Source organism: Aotus nancymaae, unplaced genomic scaffold (genome assembly GCF_030222135.1).
Source record: "Aotus nancymaae isolate 86718 unplaced genomic scaffold, 86718_ANA_hifiasm-v0.15.2.pri h1tg000049l, whole genome shotgun sequence".
Lineage (NCBI taxonomy): Eukaryota > Metazoa > Chordata > Mammalia > Primates > Aotidae > Aotus > Aotus nancymaae.
Window position 1 is genome coordinate 17,873,723 of NW_026988463.1, and position 23,784 is coordinate 17,897,506.

At 37.6% G+C, this 23,784-nt stretch overlaps 1 protein-coding gene and 1 non-coding gene across 4 annotated transcripts in view; both read right to left on the reverse strand.

Moving 5' to 3' along the window:
* SMG1 (SMG1 nonsense mediated mRNA decay associated PI3K related kinase) overlaps positions 1 to 23,784 on the reverse strand; it is a 113,228-nt gene that overhangs the window by 47,296 nt on the left and 42,148 nt on the right. For all 3 annotated transcript variants that reach the window (XM_064362529.1, XM_012464649.2, XM_064362530.1), the window contains 20 exons: positions 23,228 to 23,401; positions 20,871 to 21,095; positions 17,732 to 17,833; positions 16,647 to 16,916; positions 13,354 to 13,484; positions 13,041 to 13,199; positions 12,156 to 12,274; positions 11,619 to 11,706; positions 11,428 to 11,529; positions 10,672 to 10,812; positions 9,937 to 10,136; positions 9,351 to 9,547; positions 9,018 to 9,182; positions 7,778 to 7,932; positions 5,569 to 5,711; positions 5,219 to 5,420; positions 2,233 to 2,342; positions 1,431 to 1,578; positions 893 to 1,052; positions 39 to 159 (listed from right to left, as the gene is read on the reverse strand). In XM_064362529.1, coding sequence (XP_064218599.1) covers positions 39 to 159; positions 893 to 1,052; positions 1,431 to 1,578; positions 2,233 to 2,342; positions 5,219 to 5,420; positions 5,569 to 5,711; positions 7,778 to 7,932; positions 9,018 to 9,182; positions 9,351 to 9,547; positions 9,937 to 10,136; positions 10,672 to 10,812; positions 11,428 to 11,529; positions 11,619 to 11,706; positions 12,156 to 12,274; positions 13,041 to 13,199; positions 13,354 to 13,484; positions 16,647 to 16,916; positions 17,732 to 17,833; positions 20,871 to 21,095; positions 23,228 to 23,401 — 3,112 coding nt within the window. The remainder of the gene's footprint in view (positions 1 to 38; positions 160 to 892; positions 1,053 to 1,430; positions 1,579 to 2,232; positions 2,343 to 5,218; positions 5,421 to 5,568; positions 5,712 to 7,777; positions 7,933 to 9,017; positions 9,183 to 9,350; positions 9,548 to 9,936; positions 10,137 to 10,671; positions 10,813 to 11,427; positions 11,530 to 11,618; positions 11,707 to 12,155; positions 12,275 to 13,040; positions 13,200 to 13,353; positions 13,485 to 16,646; positions 16,917 to 17,731; positions 17,834 to 20,870; positions 21,096 to 23,227; positions 23,402 to 23,784) is intronic.
* On the reverse strand, positions 10,985 to 11,088 carry LOC135269160 (small nucleolar RNA U13). The gene has a single exon (XR_010337461.1). It is a non-coding gene; the product is annotated as a small nucleolar RNA U13 (small nucleolar RNA).

Consider the following 23,784-nt stretch of genomic DNA (forward strand, 5'->3'; position numbering starts at 1 on the left):
ATCTTTCATTTTCTCTTAAGAAAAAAAAAACCATTTACCTTTAATTTTCTCCAACAACTGATTCTGGTACATAGTATACCTTAATGCCTGCATCCATGGCCTCACATCATGCTGTTTACATGAACGTAAAGCTTCACTGAAGAGCGGAATAAGACAGTCCTGACAGGAAAAAACCAAGATTACTTAATGTAAAACAGGCTCTTGACGTATTTGCAGATACACAGCAAGTCTTAAGTCTAAGACTGCAACATAGTTTGGCTACTTCAGATTGATTACAGTTTTATCTATTACACTATACCCTTACATCACTTATCTTCTACTCACAAGAGGCAAGCACACAGTAAGAGAAAACCTTTTGCTTTGAAGAGAAATTTTCTTCAGAATATTAAGTCTAATTTATCAATATACTTAATAAAGCACACTACAAAAAAAAAAAATCACAGCACATTTACTATAAAGCAGACTGCTAAAGTGCAGAAAAACATTACAACTAAAGCTTTATAATGAGGTTCTCAAAGATCATCATTCCTTTGGAGGCCCCCATCTCTGAATTTTACCCTATTTGGAATGAGGAGGAAAGATCTTTGTTTGCAGCAAATCTAAAATTTACATAATCTGCCTAAAGGAACTGTCTTTACACACACCACCTTCCACCCCAAAAATAGAAGAGAAAAATTAAGCAATTTGCCATTCTTGAGATTATCTCAGGTCCTTCCATCTGCCCCACGTACCTTTCAAATGAAAGTCTGTCTGAAAACAACATGTTAGATTTCTGGATTTACTAGCTTGTCCAACTAAAAATCCTATTTTGAAAAACTCAAAAAATAAGGTCTTTGTTCTACAATAGTGGCCATTAATAGTCATAAGAATATGCTTGTAAAAATATACAGACCTCTGTTGAAAGTCTGTTAGAAACTGTGTTCTCCAAAGCAGATGAGCAATATAGCTGCAAGGTACTTAGAACAGGCAAAGACTGTGAAACTGTTAAAGTAGAAAGTCTCAGAGGTCCAATAGCGATGCGGGATGTTTGCTTCAAGTACTTTACCACATTTCTGAAACAAAATGTTTGCTGTCAATTAATTAATGAAAATTGCCAACTTACAGCCATTGAAGGAATAAAGCAATTGATAAGATGCTATCAAACTGGTGCATCCAAAGTTAGGGGGAAGAGGAGCAGCCTACTCTACAATAAAATGCTATTACCAAGTCGAGACATTTGCTTTCGAGAATTTTTTACATTTTATTTCATTTAAACCTCAGTTTATGTTGGCAGGGAGCATTCATATGTCACATGACTTCTACAACTAAAATGAAGCTATTAGCACTAGTATTTAGTAATCTAGTAACTCTCCTTCCAGCCCTCTTCACCCCATGTATGTTTATCATACGATATATACAATGTACATTTACCTCCTCAAGATTAAACTTACTCTGTTAGAGACTGCCACTTCTGATCTTGTTCTATAGGGTTTAAAGCAGTCGCCAAACAAACAGAACTTCTCAACAATTGAACTTCAATGGATTTCTGAAGTTCCCTTGGATCTGGACTTAACATATTAGGAAGCAGTTTTTTCATGTCTACAGAAGTTAAATAAGATGTCATTAAGTTAACATGATTTATTATACAATTTTGATTTATATCTGGCAGTAGTAAAAAATAATCACCAATCATTATCTCCTTTAATATTTAAGACAGCTAAACACTATAAGCATTACTGAGAGCTACATAAAAATCATTACTTCATACAAAATTACTGTATCTCAGACCCCTAAAAAGCAGTTGCCTTCAAAGACTCAAAAATCAGTAAGTCAACCTACTATTTAAGGGAGCAAATCTAGACCTACATTAGCAAATCTTGCTCAATCCAGAATATTCACTAAACTTTTAAATAACATTCTACAAAGTGTTCCATTTGTGATAAAGAACTTAATAAGCCATATCAAGATGAAAATCAAGAAAAATATTTAGCTGAAATACTACTTTGTCCTTTGTCAAACAAAATGGCTAGATAAATCTCAAAGTATTAATGTAGCCATTGTTTTCACTTAATTTTAACTGCTTTTCATTTGCCAAATCAAACATAAATAGGGCAGACCTCTATGTATTGCTCCACATGGGATTCTGCCCCAAAAATGTAAAATAACTTCCAGATTTTCCAGTAAAATATACTAAGCCAAACATTTTAAGCAACTTGTCCATTAAAATAATTTTAAAATTATTTTCTCAAATACCTATTTTTTCTTTTGAGCCTCCAGCAAGTAGATTGATATTTTCTCCTGGTAACAATTCTAACTGCTCGGTACATTCAACAAATTCTCCAGACTCAAAACTGCTTAATGATCTGTAATTAAAATATCAGTTAGCTTGTATTCCTAATGCAGCCTGTGGAACTATTTAAAAAACAATAATAATGAAAATTCTAGAAAGAAAACATACAGCATTTTTCTGACAAAATTCCTTCCACAAGGATACCACCATTTTGGTTTTGGTTTTTATGTTGAAGGTGTGACTACCATCTTAATTACCACTCAAACTGGAGTAGCGAACCAGAAAGTCACAGCTACAGACATTCAGTGTCTCCTTCCTGTTTTCGTGTGTTGCAGCCTGTTCTCTTCAGAGCCTAACACAGTAACAGTAGACCTCTGCAGGGCAACTTTAACTCCCAGTTCTCTCCAAGTTGCCAGTGAGCTCCCTGCACGGTCTCACTCCTCACCTACAGCAAGAGCCCTTGTAGTTCTCCTAGCATCACAATCTTGTATCTCAGTCCTGGCTTCTTTCACCACTGGCATCTCTCCCTCTCTCCCTTTTTCACCTACTTCTTTTTTCAAAAAATTCTTCTCTTTCATCTTCTTAAAGATAAAAAATAATGACACCTCTGAAATTCTTTCCTGCAGTCCTGCAACAACAATGCCAGGAAGACAGGCCCCATCTTCCCAGCTCTATGGTGCTCCTTTCGGATCCCTCACCCTGCCCCCATTTCCATTCAGGGGCTCTCCAGCGAGGAAGAAAACACTGTTTCTCACTCTCTCTTTTCCATCTTTGCTTGTCCTTCTCGCTGCATCACTTCCCTTACAACTCAGCCTGAAGCCAGTGCTGGAAAGGCACATCACCTGAATTATCCTGTGCCTGGTTCTACCTAGATCAGTGCAACCACTGGCTTTTCACTGGCTTCTCAGGGGGAGCCTTGAGTACTGGGCACTGATGAACTGCTGCCAACATATTCATCATTTCTGCCATTAAAAGCTCCTGAGTCTTCTCCAGTGGCAAGTTCCCCAAGTCCCCGCTATGCTCTACAATGTCTCATGCTTTCAGCTAACATCTGAGTCCTCAGAAAAACAAAAAATAACACGGGCTTTAATTTCCTCTACTCTTACCTCCAATCCACCATACACCACCCGCCCAAAATCTGTCTATAGCATCTTTGACTGCTTTCCTTGAGGCACAGAAAAGGTAAGGTCCAGTTAATTTTCTGTTTCTTCAACCTATGCTTTCTAGTGGCTCCTTCCCCTTGGCCAAAAGAACATAATCTCTCCAACATCTAAAATAAACATCTACTTCCCTCCAGCAACAGCTTCCTATCCTTGACTTCAAGAAAAACTCGCTGACCAAATAACTTACCTCAAGCTTTTCATTTTCAAATTTCTCTACCACTCAATATTATTCAATCTAACTTCTTTTGTCTCTCTATAAAACTCTTTTTCCTTATAATCCCTAGAGCATCTGATAAGGCTGACTACTCCCATCTGGATGTCCTATATCTAGGACACTTCCCTCCTCAATGTCCCTGTGTTTTTTTTCAATGGCTTTCCCTCCTATTCTTTCACAAAAATGCTAAACTAGGATTCTGACCCAAGGCTTCCTTCCTCTTCACTCACTATTCTCCAGAGGCTTATATCTGGTTTGGTGGCTTACAAGGCTCTAGAGTATAGAGACTGAAAAGGAAAGAGGGACTTTTCTGTGTGCTAATCATCTGGAAATCTCTCAAGCTTAGACTTTATTCTTAGTTCCAAATCAGATTCTTAACAGCTTACCCAACAATCTCATCTGCACATTTCATTAGAAATCTTAAACATGACTTCTTGTTCTCTGTGTGCTCGTACTCCAATTAATAGCATTGTTTCTTCTCCCTTTACCATTGCCCCCACAAATCAATGGTCTCCATGCGACCACATTTGCCCCCACCTGTTTCTTCACCGTACCTCCAATTCCAGTCTCTTCACCATAGCAGAATGAACCACCAAGTCAGATCACAACACATCTCTGCTCAAATTCCACTTAAATTTTCGATCTTACTAGAGTAACAGCCAAAGTTCTTTTCTCAGTTCCTAGGTACTTCTCTGCCTTTATACCCTACTATTCAAGGTGCTCCTAACCACACAGACCTCCCAGCTATTTCCAGAACACTCCAAGCCCATCATTCTCATATCAGGTATGGGCCCAAAGGGCATCCTGATGGGCATGCCTTGACCTTGTGTCTTCCCTCCCAACAAAGTCAACTTTACCTAACTGCTTTCCTTATGGCATAAAAAAGGTAGGTGTTATGGCATAAAAAAGGTAAGTGAGGTCCAATTAATCCTTCTATCAATGTTCTTTGTCTAATCTTTGCTTTAAAAGGTTGGAATTTGTGTCTGTTTCATGTGCTGCCTGGAATGTAGTACTCGCTCAATGAAGCAATTACACATTAACCCATTTAGCAGTAGAAGGCAAGAGTATCAGACAAAGTCTAATGACCTTTATTTTCCCAGCCAAGTGTCTGCAATAGAATGCTCAGTTTTGAATTACAGAATTAACAAAAGCACAGAGGAATGAGAATAAAGTTTAATTTACAGACGTTCACAAACTCCTTATTAGAATAAATGTTTTTTATATATTCAGACCTAATTTAGAAACAAAGCCACCAAATGTGATTCTTTTTAAAGCAGTACAAATTTTTCTTTATATTCATTCTGGCATAACCTTCAAATTATAGTAAAGTTTTAGAATGACAGGTTCTGAGAATTAATACCAAATGGCTATCTCAGCAGTCTGTTCCCCATTATGCAAACACCTTCCTCATCTCTGGTGTCAGTTTCCTGTTGCTATTTTCATAATGGCAGTCAATTAGAAATATAACCATTTTGTATTACTACATACGACCAACTTTATATTTTTTGCCATAGAGAAGGACATCATAGTTACAGGAAATTTTGTTTTATAATTGGAAAAACAAAGCCTTACTTTATATAGTTGAAGTCAGCTTTCAGGTTGAGGGAAGTGCTACTGGTACTCTTTTTCAAGTCATGGATAGCATTCTGCCATTCCTGCACAGCAGCCCAATCAGCAATTGAGATGTAGCACTCACATGCTTTATTTCCTAAATAATTTATAACCTCAGGGGAAGATTCGGTTGGTTTGGACAGCACAGTTTTCCTGGATTCACCTGAAAATATTTTATAAAATAAAAAGAGAGATTCAGATCAATTAGAAATATTTCAAACAGCATAGAAACCTAAAACCACAAAACAAGATTATCAGTGCAAAATATCTTACTACAACTTTTGCTTTATTTAAAAATACTGAATGCTTACCGTTCAGAGAATGTTTCGGGCTGGCACTGTTACGCCCAGCATTGGCTAAGGTGAGCACAGATTTGTCAAAGCTGGAGATGCAGCAATCAACACCTGTCATGGCACACAGGTGATCCTGGTACTCCACAGAGGCCTTTTCAAACCTGAAAAGCAAATTGAAGCAGTCTTATTTACTTATTTACTTATTTTTTGAGACAAAGTCTCACTGTCACCCAGGCTGGAGGGCAGTGGCATGATCACCGCTCACTGCAACCTTGCCCTCCCAGGTTCAAGCAATCCTCCAACCTCAGCCTCCTAAGTAGCTGGGACTACAGGCACCCACCACCACATCTGGCAAAAACAAGGTTTAGCTATGTTGGCCAGGGTGGTCTCAAATTCCTGGGCTCAAGCAATCTGTCCACCTTGGTCTCCCCAAGTACTGGGATTTCAAGTGTGAGCCACCCAACCCGGCCCCAAAGTAGTCTTTCTTTAAACACACATATCTCATTTCTCTCCCCAACCCCCACAAAAATGGTGCAAGAATAAACTGAGTTAAAACAGTAAGTTGACTATGGCGAAGGGAGGTTTGATGTCTTCCTCACAACTATGAAACTAAATTTAAAGGTGGTTAAATGTTTTTTTAAAAAAGTAAGACAGTATAAAAGAACTAATGGACAATACTGGTAAGTAACTGAGGTCAATGTGTGGAAAGACTTTGCAGAAGGATAAATGCAAGAAAAGATGCACAAGTAAGAGATCTATACGCATAATGTTTAAACACAACATTAACATTAAAAACAAATTATAAATCAAGAAATTAGATAGCATCAACAATCTTAGCATTAAATAAAATTTCATAGATTAACACAGGAAATATTGTGAGGCCATGAAGACATGATCCATGTTTTAAAAAAATCACAAATGGTCAACACATGGTGCAAGTTCTACTATTAGTCATTAATAAATATAGAAATGTAATTTATAAAAACTGTTTTCACTGATGGTGGTGACAGCATTCTTGTTTCTCAGTAACTCTCAGTATTCACTAAGGTGAAGGGAAGGGGGTACTCTATTATTAAGGGTATTAACTGCAGCCATCTTTTCTGCAGAGTAACTTAGCAATAGAATATATCTAAGACTTATGGTTAGGCAGCCTTTCTTATAGTAAATCAGTTTGTAAGAATGGATTCCAAGAAAGTAATCAGAAATATAAGCAAAGATTTTAAGTGCATTAACCTGGTAAAAAAATATCAGAAACAACTTTAATGTCCAACAGTAAGAAATACTAAATTATGCTACACTCATAAATACAAATCTTCATTAAAAATAATATTGTAGAATACTTATCATGGCAAATTTTTAAAAAAATATTGAGTGGGAAAACCAGATCATAAAACCATACGCCTATGTACACTGCTGTTTTGATGAAGAGTGGAGAAAACTACATGAAAGAAAAAAGAGCTGGGCGTGGTAGCTCACGAGGTCAGGAGTACGAGACTAGCCTGGCCAAGATGGTGAAACCTCATCTCTGCAAAAAATGCAAAAATTAGCCAGGTGCCATGGCAGGCACCTGTAATCCCAGGAGGCTTAGACAGGAGAATCGCTTGAACCTGGGAGGCGGAGGTTGCAGTGAGCTGAGATCAAGCCATTGTGACAGAGCGAGACTCTGTCTCAAAAAGAAAAAAGAACTACAAAAGCCTTTGGATATGGAATTGTGGAACTACAAAAGCACACATACCAGAAGTCACCACAACGATATGAAAGTATGAGCAGTTCTTTTTATTTTCCTAAATTTGCAAAATTTCATTAAACTAACATAAATAGACACAGACTATTATGGTACAAGCTCCTTCACCTGGAACAAGTAGATGAGTCTGAATGTAGGGTTCACAGGACTAATGAGCAAATACTCTGACAATAAAGGGTAACTTGTATCAGACCCTGAGGGGGAAGGGGCTCAAGTAGGGATCAAGTTCAAAAGCATTTATAAAACAAGTGACAGGTCTTTTTTTACAGTGTAATTTCCCACTAATTCTTAAGAAAGGCACTCAAGTATTGTTGCTAACTAAAGAACAAATCAAAGATGCCTCCTGGTGAAGTGATTTATAGCAAGCTTCAATTGGTGAAATCGAACAAAGCTGTTGTAACATTTAGCTACAATGTCAGTGAGTAAAACAAAGGATTTAAACATTAAGTAATACTATCACCCATTTCCTTTCTTCCAACCTACCTCCCTTCAGCCTGTTGAGCTACTGAGTTAATCCACAGAAGATTTTTTCCAACAATAGATGATGACCAGACAGCAATTCCCTGTATGGCTTCAGGACAATGAAGTTCACACAGTGCTTCTACCACCATCATAATGGTTACTTCCAATTCATTCCCCTGAAAATGGCATTCAGAAAAATTAGTCACAGACCCCAATACCATTAAAACATAAATCCCTACTAAATTTACAACTGATCAGTCTATGCCTACTGAAAGTTTAACAATTATTTTCACAATTTTAACATTATTTAGCTCAGAATTCTTTAAAATGTTACATATGGAATAGCCACAAAGGATGACTAACAGAACCTTAGCAACACGTGGATGTTGGACCCCCACCCCAAAGTTACCCAAACATTTAACCTGTGGCCTCTGTAGAAATAACAATGGAGTAAAAAGAAAGCAAAAATTAAATATAAACAAACATGAATTAAAGAATGTTTAACTCCATGTGTTTGAACATTGATTAACCATTACCTGAATTGCTAAACATTTGTTGATTTTGGATTCCAGTTATTTACTGTGAGCCCACTTCTGAGCCAGAAATTAATCAAGTATTTCCCATACATTATAAAAACGATTCCTCCTGGCCAATGTGGTGGCTCATGCCAATAATCCCAGCATTTTGGGAGGCAGAGGTGGGAGGATCACTTGAGGTCAGGGGTTCAAGACCAGCCTGGCCAACATGGTGAAACCCTATGTCTGCTAAAAATACAAAAAGTAGCCAGGTATGGTGGTGGGTGCCTGTAATCCCAGGAACTGAGGCAAGAGAATCACTTGAACCTGGGAGGCAGAGGTTGCAGTGAGCTGAGATCACACAACTGCACTACAGACTGGGCGATAAGAGTAAAATTCTGTCTCCAAATTAAAAAAAAAAAAAAGATTTCTCCCATAAACAAATTTTTAGAATTACCTTTAAAGTTCTAACCTTTAAACATAATAGAGTTTTAACATGTTCTAACATGAACACTGTTTTAACATGAACAAAAACATGAACACTGTTTTAACATTCTATCATTGTTTTAACATGAATAAAATAGGTAACTTTGACAGTTGTTGCTTTTACAAAATACAGGATCAAAAGTTTTGAAAATAAATCTAAGTTTTAACTTATTTTATCCATAGATTAAATCACATCAAAGGAATTAAACCATGTTTTTCTAATTACTGACTTAAAATGAATTCCAAACACACCACTTCACCTGAGATAGGTTGGTTGCTTTCATCTCTGTAAGCAAGTCAAAGCCGTGTCTTACTGTCACTGCAGGCTGGCCTGCCAATAAGCCTACTCTCATGATGGAGAGTCGAATCCGCGTTAGCCAGTCCTGACAAGTTTGGCGATTGGTATAGAAAAATGTTCTAATGACCTTTACAATAAGAGAAGGAAAAGCTCAGGATTGGTTCAATTTATACATATGGTTATCTCACCTATATATAAACCAAATACACAAGTCTACTGTGATTTCAGCTCTGCACGTACTGCCAGTTGTTACCATTAAACTGCTACAAAACAACACTATCTTAAGGACACCAACCTTGGGAGGTGATGTTAATGCATTAGCACATCCCTCGTATGCATTATACATTAATTTCTCCAGATTTTCCAGATACTGCAGAAGAAGAATAAGTCTAAGCTGGTTGTTACCATGCCCTTCATCATTGTCTGCAGTTGTCCACTGACTAACATCTTGATCAGGGTTTAATGTATGAGCTGCGAGACTTCGAATGATACCTGAAAGCAAAGACAACATTATGAATTTTTAAAAATCTTTAAAGTTTCTAGAATAAATGTGAATTTTTATGACAAATCCACATTTATCAAGTATCCTCTGCCTATCCATCATTTAAAAATAAAAAATCCCAACATGAAAAATCTTTTATCTTTGGGAGAAAAAAAATATATTTTCTCCACATAACTCCCATAAGTTTTAGGAAAAAAAAAAAAACATATTTCCAATGCAATTATTCAATGAAAGCTTATTCTAACAAACATACCTGAAAGTTACTTTTTAAAAAAAAAATAATAATAATAAATTCTCAAACCTTTAACAAAGATTTAAAATCCATTATTTCTTAATAAGGCTTTGAAAGTATTCACATCACAAGGTTTGAGTGAGTTACCTTCAATTGTCTGGAAGGTGTCTTGAGCTCTGCCCAGTGGGGTTCTCAGCTTAGAAAGAACAGTGAATTGTGCAGCTTCCCATATGGCCCACTGCCAAAGGACAGCATCTGTCTTCAGGAGATTGCGTGGAATTGTTGACTGGTCACGCTTATCCAGTCTCTGGCAGCTATAGAACAGTCTTTCCAACCAATTGTCCTTCCTGGGAAAAGTAGTTTCATATTTAACAGACAATGACAACTTTATTTTAATTTAAAAAAAATTGCAAGGGAAATGGGAATAAGGGACTGTAATTTTCCCTACACCAAAAAGGCAAAACCTATGAAATTGAGAAGTATGTATCTCCACCTCTCATTTTGAGGTCTTTTGCAGTTCACAGGATAAGGTACAATGTGGAAGGATGATTAGGGTAAATGGCTCATGACAATCAGGAATGAAATTCAGTGCATCTCTAGAATATCTCCACCCCCACCCCATTCCCCAAAGTGTTAATGACACCACATCAGTTAACTATTAACCACATTTCATTACTCAATTTCAAAGCCATTTTTCTTTCTACAGATGCTATCTTCAAAACAATTTTCCTATTGATGAAAACTAAAATAACCCATTTGAGAAGAATGTTACTTAATACTCTGCCACCCCAGACATATTTTGTCTTCAAAACTATATGTAAAGTCACAGGAATCTTAAAATTATGTTTCCCTGATAAAATAGTAAAAAAAAAAAAGCCTTACCCTGTTCTATGAGAGTTCCCATACAAAATAAAACTAATAACATCAGAGAAATCTTGGGGGTGGAATGTGTTACTTGGTGCTTTACTCATGTGACTTCTTAATGCTAAAGAAATTTCTTGAATTTCTGTGTGATTGTTATTGCTGTAGAGAGAAGATAAAGTTGTGGTTATGCAAAATGTTTTAGCTTAAATAGTTAGCACATACTGTAAGTGGGTTATTTACTTATTAACTCACTGGAGGTAAAAATATGGTAAAATTGAGACTTTAAAATGGATAGAGATGCGATTACAACTTTAGATTCTTTTTTAATTCACGTCAGATGGGTAATGTGCCGACATCATAAGAGGATTTGAGGGAGGTATATCTAACATGTGAACATAAAAACCTAATCATCATGCTTATGTATTACAAAAGTAACAATTTTAGGCTCTTAAAGCTCCCAAATCAACTTGATCAAAAACAATAAAAGATTACTGTTTGTTTAGTTTTTCAAATATCCGACATACTAAGAGACACATTTTGGCACTATGAGTTATTCTATACTAATTATTGTGAGCCTATAAAGCCCATTAAAAAGTTCTCATTTTCTTGCAGACCTCAAAATTTGATTCTTTGACATCACTTCAATCACTGACAAGCAAGGTCATAAAAGATAGGTCATTAATGCTCTAATAGGCGATTTATCCTTTTCTAAAGTAGACCACTAATAGGCTGTAAATATAACAGAATGTCTTTGCTCCAAAACAATTGTTATACCTTAGGACAACATCTAAAGGAATTGACTTCAACAGTTTTCCAAATGCTTGTCGAATACGAGTTCCACTGTGCACTAGTTGAACGCGGCAAACATCAACACATCTATAAAAGAATGAAATAGACAAAGCAGGTGTGTTAACATTTCCAGATCATTAGGGTCAGTGTTAAAAGACATGATCTTAATTCCATACCTCTGTAAAAGATCATCTGGCAAAGAAGAGGACAGAGCATGTAGACTGCTGCATGCCTGCAGACAGATATTCACATCTTCAACGAGAGCTATTAAACATTAAAAGACAGTTACTTTCAGCTGGCCAAAAGAAATTATATCCCAGTTTGTCATAATTATCTGAATCCATTCACTGAACAAAGAGTGAGTGCCTACTATATAGACTAGGCACTGTTCTTATCTGGCATCCTCACTCACTGTCACATTGGGAAAATGACCCACATAATGTTAAGTGACTGGGCATCACACAAACCTTTTACTGAGAGAAAATGTAAAAGTATATGCAAGCTATAAATATTCACATAAGCGTAAAAATGTGACAGTCACTTCAGAAACATTTTTCTAATACTAAGAATGAAAAGAACAAAAGATTATCTCTCATTAAAATAGGGATTATACATCTTCACGTCAAGTAAAGAATCTGATTGATGACCATCTCCCATTACCAAAGACCCTTTTAAGGGTTGATAAACAAAAGTTTTTAAAAACAGAGTCTTACTGTTGGCTAAAAGGCCTTTGCAAAATTTATGGAAAGACGGAAGAGAGAATAAAGGTGCATATGTTTCGGACTTCTTCATTAAAACAGCTACTTCCAAAGCCCAAGTCATTAACAGTTTCCTGAAACACAAAATACACAACAGATTTTACATTAAAAAAAAAATCCTGAAAAAGCTAGTCTTCTTACACTGGTTTTCTTTTGATTTTTCAAACACCTCAAGCAATAAAAAACAAAAACACAAAATGAAACGATAGAAATTACTGTCAAAATGGTTGTGTGCCTTTTAAGAAAACCTCCTAAAGTGGCATACTAGCAAAGAGGCTGGGTGCAGCAGCTCATGCCTGTAATCCCAGCACTTTGGGAGGCTGACGCAGGTGGATCACTGAGGTCAGGAGTTCAAGACCAGCCTGGCCAACATGGTGAAACCCCATCTCTACTAAAAATACAAAAAGTAGCTGGGTATAGTGTCGGGCACCTATAATCCCAGCTACTCAGAAGGTTGAGGCAGAAGAATTGCTTGAACTTCGGAGGCAGAGGTTGCAGTGATCTGAGATCGTGCCACTGCACTCCAGCCTGAGTGACTAGAGCAAAACTCTATCTCAAAAAAAAAGCAAAGAATATTAAAAATCTATATATAGTCTTCTATGAAACATTGGAGATGGGGGATTATTTTTCATGTATTTCTTTTCAGAAAAAATAAGAAAGCCTAGATTAAATAATAAAACCAAATTATAAGGTGTTCGACAACGAACGAGCTGCCTCTACCTCACCTCTTACATCCACCTTTATTTTATTATTTCTTGTAATCCACATTTCTTATTCTCAAATTATAAAGGCAAATAAATAAAGTTAGGAACAGTTAATACTAAAAAATAGATCTGTTACCTCGTGTCCTGATTAAGGTTATCTTTCTTAAGTAATATTCCCACAAGATTTAATATAATTGAGAAATGTTTCTTTGTAGCCGTAGTTACAGTGCTAATCACAGCTCCATCAAACAAAGGAGAAGAAGAACTGAGGCTACTAGAGATAAAGTGATCATGCCTGAAAGACAAAGTATAGATTATCTTTTCATCTTTAATCAAACAAAGAAAGCAAGTCCAAAGTTAAAATCAACATACATTTTAAAAATCTATACATTAAAAAATAAAATGTTTTGTGGGGTTATTTTCTTAAGAAAAATTCATAAATACAGTACCTGGTACAATGAGAATACAATGTGTAGAGCACAGCATACTGAATGGCAGGGAAGTGAACAGCCAGGTCACTGTGCACAATCATCAGATTCTTACTCAGAAGTGCAAAGACAGTTGGAGATAGCGCCCACATCTGATCATGTACAAAACAAAGTAAGTTTATGACTTCTCCAAGATACACAGAAGCATACAGAGTTATCCTTCAAAATAGGGATATTTAGACATTTTTAAATTAAAATTACAGATTTAAATTTAAAAGGGATCTAGTACACTAAACCTGGGGAAAACACTTTACTGTGAAGAAAAGTCAGTAAAGGCTTTGCATGCCATATAGCATCTCTGTGCAATGCAGCAACTCCCCATCTATCACTATGGTAAGAAAACAGCCACAGGTCTTGTGTTATGGCTCACACCTGTAATCCTAGCACTTTGGGAGGCCAAGGTGGGCGGTTCACTTGAGCCCAGGAGTTCGAGACCAGCCAGGACAACAGAGCAGGACCCCGTCTCTACTAAAATTACAAAAATTGGCTTGGGGTGGTGGTGCACACTTGTAATACCAGCTACTGGGGCGCTGAGATGGAAGAATCGCTTGAAGCTGGGAGGCAGAGGTTGCAGTGAGCTGAGATCCTACCACTGCACTCCAGCCTGGATGACAAAGTAAGATTCTCTCTCTCTATCAAACAAACAAACAAAATAAAACCAGCCACACACAAAACATAGGAATGAGAGTGGCTGTGTTCCAAGAAAACTTTCTTTTTTAAGTTGGAGTCTCGCTCTGTCACCCAGGCTAGAGTGCAATGACGCAATCTCAGCTCACTGCAACCTCCGTCTCCTTGGTTCAAGTAATTCTCCCTGCCTCAGCCTCCTGAGTAGCTGCGATTACAGGCACCCACCACCACACTCGGCTAATTTTTCTATTTTTTTTTTTTTTAGTAGAGATGGGGTTTCACCATGTTGGCCAGGCTGGTCTTGAACTCCTGACCTCAGGTGATCTACCCGCCTTGGGCTCCCAAACTGCTGGGATTACAGGCGTGAGCCACCAAGCCCGGACCCAAGAAAACTTTATAAAAACAGGCGCCAGTGTGGTGATGGTTGCACACTTCTGTGAATATACTAAAAAATCAGTGAATTATACATTTAAAATAACAAACAAAAAACAGGTGCTGGGCCATATTGGACCCACAGACCATAGTTTGCTGATCTCAGGTCTAAACAAAGCCCTTTGTTATGTGCCTTTTAGGGGTGTAGACTGTATTTCCTCCATTTTCCATATACTGCAAATGGCAAGGTGCCCTGGTTAGTAAGAAAACAAAGGCACACCCTGCCACTCTACACCTTTTCCATCCACCTTTTTCCTTTATACTGCCAAGACACTCCATTCCACCTGACTGTCCCATCCCCACCCACTTTCTCCTTATTTCTAGAGTGCAGGACATAAATATCTTTCAATCTGTAAATAATGGGAATTCCTCAAAAATCAAGCTTTCATGTATGAAGACGAGTTTACTGCAGACTTTAAACATAAGCCATAACTGGCAATAAGGGAAGCAGCTACGGAATGATACAAGGCAATCCAATCAAACAACATGGAGCACATGCAAGCACAAATATCAGATTTTATCATTTTCCTCCTAAAAATCTTATCCCCTAATTACACTCATTTCTTTCTTTCTTTCTTTCTTGTTTTGAGACAGAGTCTGGCTCTGTCACCCAGGCTGGAGTGCAGTGGCATGATCTCAGCTCACCGCAACCTCGACCTCCTGGGTTCAAGCGATTCTCTTGACTCAGCCTCCTGAGTAGCTAGTATTTACAGGTGCGCACCACCATGCCCAGCTAATTTTTGCATTTTTAATAGAGATAAGGTTTCACCATGTCGGCCAGACTGGTCTCAAACTCCTGACCTCAAGTGATCCTCCCACTCTGGCCTCCCAAAGTGCTGGGATTACAGCTCTGAGCCACAGCGCCTAGCCTACAACTATTACTTTCTATTAAAAATAATGTTTTTCCACTCTGCGTGGTCCAATAGGAAGAAATGCATAAGCCATAAGCAATAAATGCGAATCAAGAGCAGAGCCACTTCGAATTACTTAAAAAAAAAAAAACAGGCGGCGCGTGGTGGCTCACGCCTATAATCCCAGCACTTTGGGAGGCCAAGGCAGGTGGATCACCTGAGATCAAGAGTCAGAGACCAGCCTGGCCAACATGGTGAAACCCTCCCCCTGACCCCACCCCGTCTCTACTAAAAATGCAAAAATTAGCCAGGTGTGGTAACATGCGTCTGTAATCTCAGCTACTTGGGAGGCTGAGGCAGGAGAATTGCTGGAACCCGGGAGGCAGAGGTTGCAGCGAGCCGAGATCACGCCATTGCACTCCAGCCCAGGCGACAACAGCGAGACTCTGCATCAAAAACAAAAAATAAAGTTAAAAAAAAATTTTTTTTTTCCTAAAAGAAAGAATACAGGTTGAGTATCCCTTATTCAAAATGCTCGGGACCAGAAGTGTTTAAGACTTTGTATTTTTTTGGATTTTGGAATATCTGCATATATATAAGTCTAAACACAAAATTCATTTAAGTTTCATGAGACACCTTCTATTCATGGCCCAAAGGTCATTTTATACAATATTGTACATAATTTTGTGCATACAACAAAGTTTGGACTCATCACATGAGGTCAGGTGTGAGATTTTCCACTTGGGGCATCATACTGGCACTCAAAAAGGTTTCAAATTTTGGAGCATTTTAGATTTAGGATTTTCAGATTAGGGATGCTCACCAGTGTTAGCAAAATATTCCAAAATCCAAAATCTAAAACACTCCCAAGTATTTCAGATAAGGAATATTCAACTCTATGAATGTTCCTAGGGAAAAGTAGACAGCCAAAATATAAGACTATGGATAAGAACTAACTTCAATAGCAACAAAGAATAAAGTACCAGGGGAAGAAGAAAGAGACTGCATTTTAAAAGAACTATACAAATTTGAGCTGTAAGAAACATACATTTTCTATAAGCATGCTAGAGCAAATAGGGGAAATTCGTAAGACATTTTCTAGAAAATAAAACTAATATAAAAAATCTTATCAAGATTTATCATGGAAAAGGAAAAAGACAGGTTAAATATAATGACAAGAAAATAGTCCTAGCAATTTTATTTATCCAGGCACGTCTTAAATATGGCTACGTGTTACACACAGTGATCCTACAGACATGTTGACATGATAGTGAAATACATCAATATGTAATATGAAAAGGTTTAACTGTGGATAAAATTAAGTCATTACAATTAAAGACTCACCCCTATTAGTGAGTTTTTGGCATTTCCAATTGTAGTCAGGGCACTGAGGTCAAATATAACTACAAATTTTGCATTGTCTACATTGAACACATGATTCTTAAAAGCCTCATGTTTTATTTCAGAACAGGCCTCAGGAAGTTGCAGACTATGTAGGAGGTTATTTAGGGCACAAGTCATTTCTCCCAATATTAACTTATAGGCAGTTTCCAAAACAGGAATATTCTTCAAGCTGAGCACTGCTTGATAAACAGCATGGGCTACAGCAACAACCTGAAAAATGAAAAATTCAAGGAGGTGATAATTAAATGGAAAATAAATCTTCTAAAATTATATGGAAAATAAATCACTATATGTATAACTGCTGATGATACAAATAAATTTAAGATTAATCAATTTAATTTTTAAAAAACCAATCAGAAAACTGACACATAGCAGTATGCTATTTCAAATCTACGAAGTTTTATCACAAGAGTACTGTAAATGAAAACTGTCAATATGAAATTTCCTAAATGACCATATTTTAACATAATCAACAACAAAAGACATGCAAACAGCGGCCTAAGACTGATTTTCGTAAAAATCTACCAGAAACCGGGCGCGATGGCTCACGCCTATAATCCCAGCACTTTGGGAGGCTGAGGCGGGTGGATCACCTGAGGTCAGGAGTTCGAGACCAGCCTGACCAATATGTTGAAACCCCGTCTTTAAAAAAAAAAAAATCTACCAGAAAAGTCTGTGGTGGAGGTGACTGGGGGTGGTTGAAAAGCCAGTCTTTTTGTTTACAAAATGCACAGTACTTCTTAATTTGTAACTTTATAAATGTATCAGCTTGTTTTACCCTTATGAAAATTTAACAAATAACAGCAAAAGATGCACAGTCTGAAGAATATCAGGCACATCATTCATCAAAGTATTCAGTATGATTATCAAAAAACATAAACTTAAAAGAACAAATACAATCATTATATTCTAAATCTAACATTTCTCATTTCACTCAATTTCACTTATGTAGCCTTGCAAGCAACATTAGGTCCAACTCTTCAGTGACTCAAGTTGACAAAATTCATTATCAATATATTACTTACCTCTTTTTCTTTATGATAACGCAAAAATAGTAGTTTAGATGATGGTATAAACAGTTTTTCTACAAATGATGATGGTAGTTTTGTATTTATCTGTTCAACAATCTAAAAGAATAAAATTTTTTTAAAATGAGCTTCTCAAATTACAAAAAGGCATGGAGAAACCTTAAATGCACAGTGTTAAGTGAAAGAAGCCAAATGAAAAGGCTACATACTATATGGCTCCAACTACATGGCATTCTGGAAAAGGCAAAACCATCAAAACAGTAGAAAGATCAGGGGTTACCATGGGCTTAAGGTGGAGGGAGGGAGGAGTGGGGAGAGGGACCGAAGAATGAGTGGATGAAATGCAAAAGATTTTTAGGGAACTGAAACTATCCTAATAGGATAATAGGGGATACATGTCATTACACATTTTGTTAAAGTCTGTAGAATACATAACATAAAGTTAACCCTGGAGTAAACTATAAAATTAGTCAATAATAATAATGTATAAATATTCGCTCCTTTGTAACAAATGTACCACACTAACACAATATGTTAATGTGGAAACTGTTGGAGTGAAGACACTATATGGAAACTCATTGTTTTCTGCTTAATTTTCTGTATATCTTTTTAAAAAAAAAAAAGTCTTTTAATTTACAAAAAAATATATATCTAAGGTATATTTTAAGGCCTTAACACTGTAAAATTAAAATGTTTAGACACCTAAATAGGACACATGTTATTTTATAGTTAACATGGGCAGTTTTTCACATTAGAAAGGGAGGGGTAACTCTGACAGAAATGCCCAGAAGAATGTCATCTAGAATTTGCTTTAAAATAATCCAGATGGAGATAAAAAAAGACAGCAAAGAAGCCTAGATGAAACCAGATGGACCATTTGTTTCTAATTATAGAAGTTGAGTATTAAACATGTACACATTTATTATGCTATTCTCCCTATTTTTATGTGCTTCAGAATGTCCATAATAAAAGTGGGGGAGGGGGAGATTTATGGTTAAGAAATTAAAGAAAATCAGGCATGATGGCTCACACCTGTAATCCCAGCACTTTGGGAGGCCAAGGCAGGAGGATTGCTTGAGGCCAGCCTGGACAATGCAGTGAGACCCCTTCTCTACAAAAAATACAAAGGCTAGCCAGGCTTGGTGGCAAGCATCTGTAGTCCCAGATAGTCAGGAGGCTGAGGTGGGAGGATTGCTTGAGTGATCAGGAGTTTGAGGCTGCAGTGAGCTCTGATTACACCACTGCACTTCGGCCAGGGCAATACAGCAAGATCCTGTCTCAAAAAAAAAAAAAAAAAGAGAGAGAGAGAAAAGAAAAAAAGGAAGAATCTAGGGCATAGAGCAATGTTTCATCAGAAAAAAACAAAAGCAAAAACAAAAACAAGTGGCCAGGCGTGGTGGCTCACACCTATAATCCCAGCACTTTGGGAGGCCAAGGTGGGTGGATCATGAGGTCAGGAGTTCAAGACAAGCCTGGCCAAGATGGTGACACCTCATCTCTACTAAAAATACAAAAATTAGCCAGGTGTGGTGGCACGTGCCTATAGTCCCAGCTACTCAGAAGGCTAAGGCAGAGAACCGCTTAAACCCAGGAGGCAGAGGTTGCAGTGAGCTGAGATCGGACCACTGCACTCCAGCCCGGCTGACAAATCGAGACTCTGTCTCAAAAAAAAAAAAAAAAAACACACACAAATAAAAATGAGTAAAGATACACTGAGACTAGCTATCAACCACTAAAAGTAGAGGCCTGGCAGAGTGGCTCATGCCTATAATCCCAGTACTTTGGGAGGTCAAGGCAGGTAGATTGCCTGAGCCCGAGAATTCGAGACCAGCCTGGGCCACATGGCCAAACCCCATCTCTACAAAATAACACAAAAATTTAGCCAGGCATGATGGTATGCACCTGTAGTTCTAGCTACCTGGGAGGCTGAGGTGGGAGAATCACCTGAACTCAACAGGTTGAGGCTGCAGTAAGCTAAAATCATGCCACTGCACTTCATCCTGCGCAACACAGTGAGACTCTGTCTCAAAAAAATTTTAAATTAAAAGTAAAGTCAGGCACAGTGGCTCACACCTGTAATCCTAGCACTTTGGGAGGCTGAGGCAGGCGGATCATGAGGTCAGGAATTCAAGACCAGCCTGGCCAATATGGTAAAAACCCATCTCTATTAAAAAATACAAAAATTAGCTGGGCAAGGTTGCAGGTGCCTGTAGTCCCAGCTACTTGGGAGGCTGAGGCAGGAGAACAGCTGGAACCTGGGAGGCGGAGGTTGCAGTGAGCCTAGATCGAGCCACTGCATTCCAGGCCTGGGCAATAGAGCAAGACTCCAACTCAAAAAAAAAAAAAAAGACAAAGAGAAGAAAAGAAAAATAAATAAAAATAGAAGTAAATAGGCCAGGCATGGTGGCTCACACCTATAATGCTAGCACTTTGGGAGGCCGAGCAGGCAGGAGTTTGAGACCAGCCTGGTCAACATAGTGAAACCCCATCTCTACTAAAAATACAAAACTTAGTCAGGTGTGGTGGCATGAGTCTGTAATCCCAGCTACTCGGGAGGCCAAGGGGCAAGAATTGCTTGAACCCGGGAGGCGGAGGTTGGAGTGAGCCGATACCACCATTGCACTCTAGCCTGGGTGACAGAGTGAGACTCTGCCTCAAAAAATAAATAAAATAAATAAAAATAGATGCTAAAATGAAAGCATGCTGGATTATAAGAATGATGAATGTACACTAAAAAATAATATAATAAAACAAAGACCTTAATTTTTTTCTTTTTTGGAAACAGGGCCTTTTTTGTCATCTTGGCTGAGTGCTGTGGCACAATCAGAGCTCACTTTAGCCTCAAGTTCTTGGGCTTAATCGATCTTCCTAACTCAACCTCCCAGGTAGAGCTAACATTGTAAGTGCATGCCATTATACCCCAGCTAATTTTTAATTTTTTTGTAGAGATGGGGTCTCACTATGTTATCCAGGCTGTGCCAGAATTCCTGGATGCAAGCAATCCTTCTACTTTGGCCTCCCAAAGTGCTGGGATTACAAGCGTAAGCCATCATAGCCAGCAGAAGCCCTTAATTTCTTACACATCAATTTAAGGGCCTGGATAAACCAACACATTAAAAAGGAATAATTCACATACCAGTGTGAGTAAATTCAAGACTGAGATGATATAATCGGTACCACAAGTCTGGCAATTCTCCAGTTGGTCTAATCCATATGTAATGACCATGTCACAATGTATAGTCATGCTAGGATCCAAGCTGCCGAGCAAAACACCAACACATTCATTAGCAGCTGTCAACACAGCCTCAGAAAAAAACACCTGGTTTGCAGCCGTCACACATCTCATTACTCTGTACAGAACCTGTAAATGGGGAAAACAAGCAGCTTTTTAAAAAAATTCACATGCTTCCATAAAGTAAGAAAATACTTTCTATTTAATGCAATTTCAACTGAAAATTAACTACTTGCCTTGCCAGCAGTCTCTTAATATTCTAGTTCTCAGTAGTTGAATAATAACGATAGCTTTAGTACAGTATGTAAACATGATCTTGAATAAAAAATCCTAAAGTGCTATTATGACAGGAAACGGAATCTGCCATCCTCTATTTCCCATATACCCACTTCATTTCCCCCAATGTCACTAAATGGCTGAAGCTCAGAATCTTTATAATGAAATACACCATGACAGTAATGGTATTGAGAGCAAGGGAATAGCCTGCCCACACATACTATAAGCTGGCTCTTGGGCTTTTGGGAATCAATCTTTTAAAACTGTACATATAAGTCACCTTAAGCTTATTAAAGTTTCTATCTGCTGATGGTCTCTTTTGAAAGATACGTATTGTCACGCTTACCATATAGTATCTTCAAAAATTGTATTTTTCCAATACACACACAAACAAAATTCCCCACTAAACTATAATGGCCAATAATTGTGTACTATATTTCTAATAAAATAGGGGAAAAACACAGAGCAAATAAATGCTAAAAAATATTTCTACAATATTTAACAACCAATACATACAGGATTTTATTTAGTCTACCCATAGTTTTCATTAAAAGCATCCTTTGAGGCTGGGCATAGTGACTCATGTCTATCATCCTAGCACCTTGAGAGGATTAGCTGGGAGGTTCGCTTGAGTCTACGAGTTTGAGACCAGCCAAGTCAACATAACACCTCATCTCTACCAAAATTTTTTTAACTTAGTTAGGCATGGTGGCATGCACCTGTAGTCCCAACTACTTGAGAGGCTGGGGTGGGAGTATCACTTGAGCACAGGAGGCAGAGGATGCATTGAGTTGTGATTACACCCCTCTACTTTAAAAAGAAAGAAATAAAAGCTGGATATGGTGGCAGTCGCAGGGCTGAGTGAGGTGGGAGGCTCACTTGGGCCCAGGAGTTCAAGACTACAACGAGCTATCATTGCACCACTACACTCCAGGCTGGATGACAGAGTAAGGCCCTAGCTCCAAAAAAAAACAAAACAAAAACAAAAACCCCACCATTCTACCATTCTCAAAGGCCTAAAAGATCCTCATATGCACCTATCCTATAAATTAAAACCCTTTTATTTTACATGTAAGTTAATGGCTTTTTATTTCAACTCTGCAGTCTTCAAACACCTTTAGATATTGAAAATGAAGCAAAGATATTAAATTAAATCATTTTGAAACCATATTCATTTAAAACACCACTATACTGGTTTCATTTATCTTTAAGATCTGACATTTCTGCTCGAATACACAACTTACTAAACATTTTATGTATCTATATACTCAATATCCTATTTTATCTAGCAATATGTTCAGCAAAAGTATATGCTCCTAAAAGCGAGTTTTATTCCTAACAGTAAAATTTTAATCGGTTAGATTAAATCTTTTATGACTGCAACACACATGCTTCTCTCTCCTTATTCAAAGCAGAGTACAATGCCTGGGGTTCGTTTCTCCTGTCTTTCCACTGAACCCTCACTGGATGTGCTACTGTGCAGCCAATGTTTGAGGCTGCTGAAGTGTGGTAATCTAACTACCTTGTTTTTAATTTGTTTATGTTCTTTGATACCAAGCTATCAAAGAATACAAAAATACACAAGTTTTCATAGGGGAGTTCCATCTCATGCTCAGAGATTACTTTCTGAGGCTTTTCCTATAGTCTGCTATTCGTAGTATGTTGAAAAACTAAAAGGAAACCCAACAACTTAAAAGTAAAATTATAATAAATATTATTTTAAAACAAAAGAGTAAGATTTAAAAATTCAGAGTGGCCTTTTGTCATGGGAGAGTAGGGGAGTTGGATGAAAGGAGGATAAGATATAACAGAATTCCTTTTCTGGCTATTTAAGAAAGCAGTCAGATGGTATATACATATATACATACATAGACACATGCTAAACAAATGAAGGATTAATAACAGTTTACTAGGTAAAGAGAAGCATTTACAACGTAAAACAATTTTATTTTTCAATGACACTTGAAACGCCTAAAAGCACTTACATCTGTTACATATGCCTCAGTAATTGGAGGACCCCGAATTGGGCTGAAGCGTTCCCCAATGCTCCTCACCACAGTACTAAATACCCGGAGAAGTGCGGCCAGTTTTGGTAATGACACTGATGGAGGAGGGACGTCTTCATCCACTGATTCCCCAGAGGCTACATGGCTGAGGTCCTAGATGTGAATTCAAGTAGTACATTGTTTAAAAAAAAAAATTCTCAAATATTTAAATCAATTCATTTTAGAATACATTTTTAGAAAGAGGAATTGTGTGGTCCATGAAAATATTCATGGTTCTAAATATAAAAATGGGTTTTACCTAATTATTTCAAAAAACCAACATTAAACCCAATAGACAACAGATTAAGGAAATAATCTCACATACCAACTCAGAAAGCTGTTGGGGAAAAATAAATTCTAGTACATAAGCTCTAGTTATATAGAGGTATAAATGAAGCCAGAACCTTTTGCCATTCCTCAATTAGTTTTCTGCTAAAAATCTCATTCTAGGTATTCCTTGAGCCACTCAGCTCAACAGTAAGTCCTCCAAACCAAGC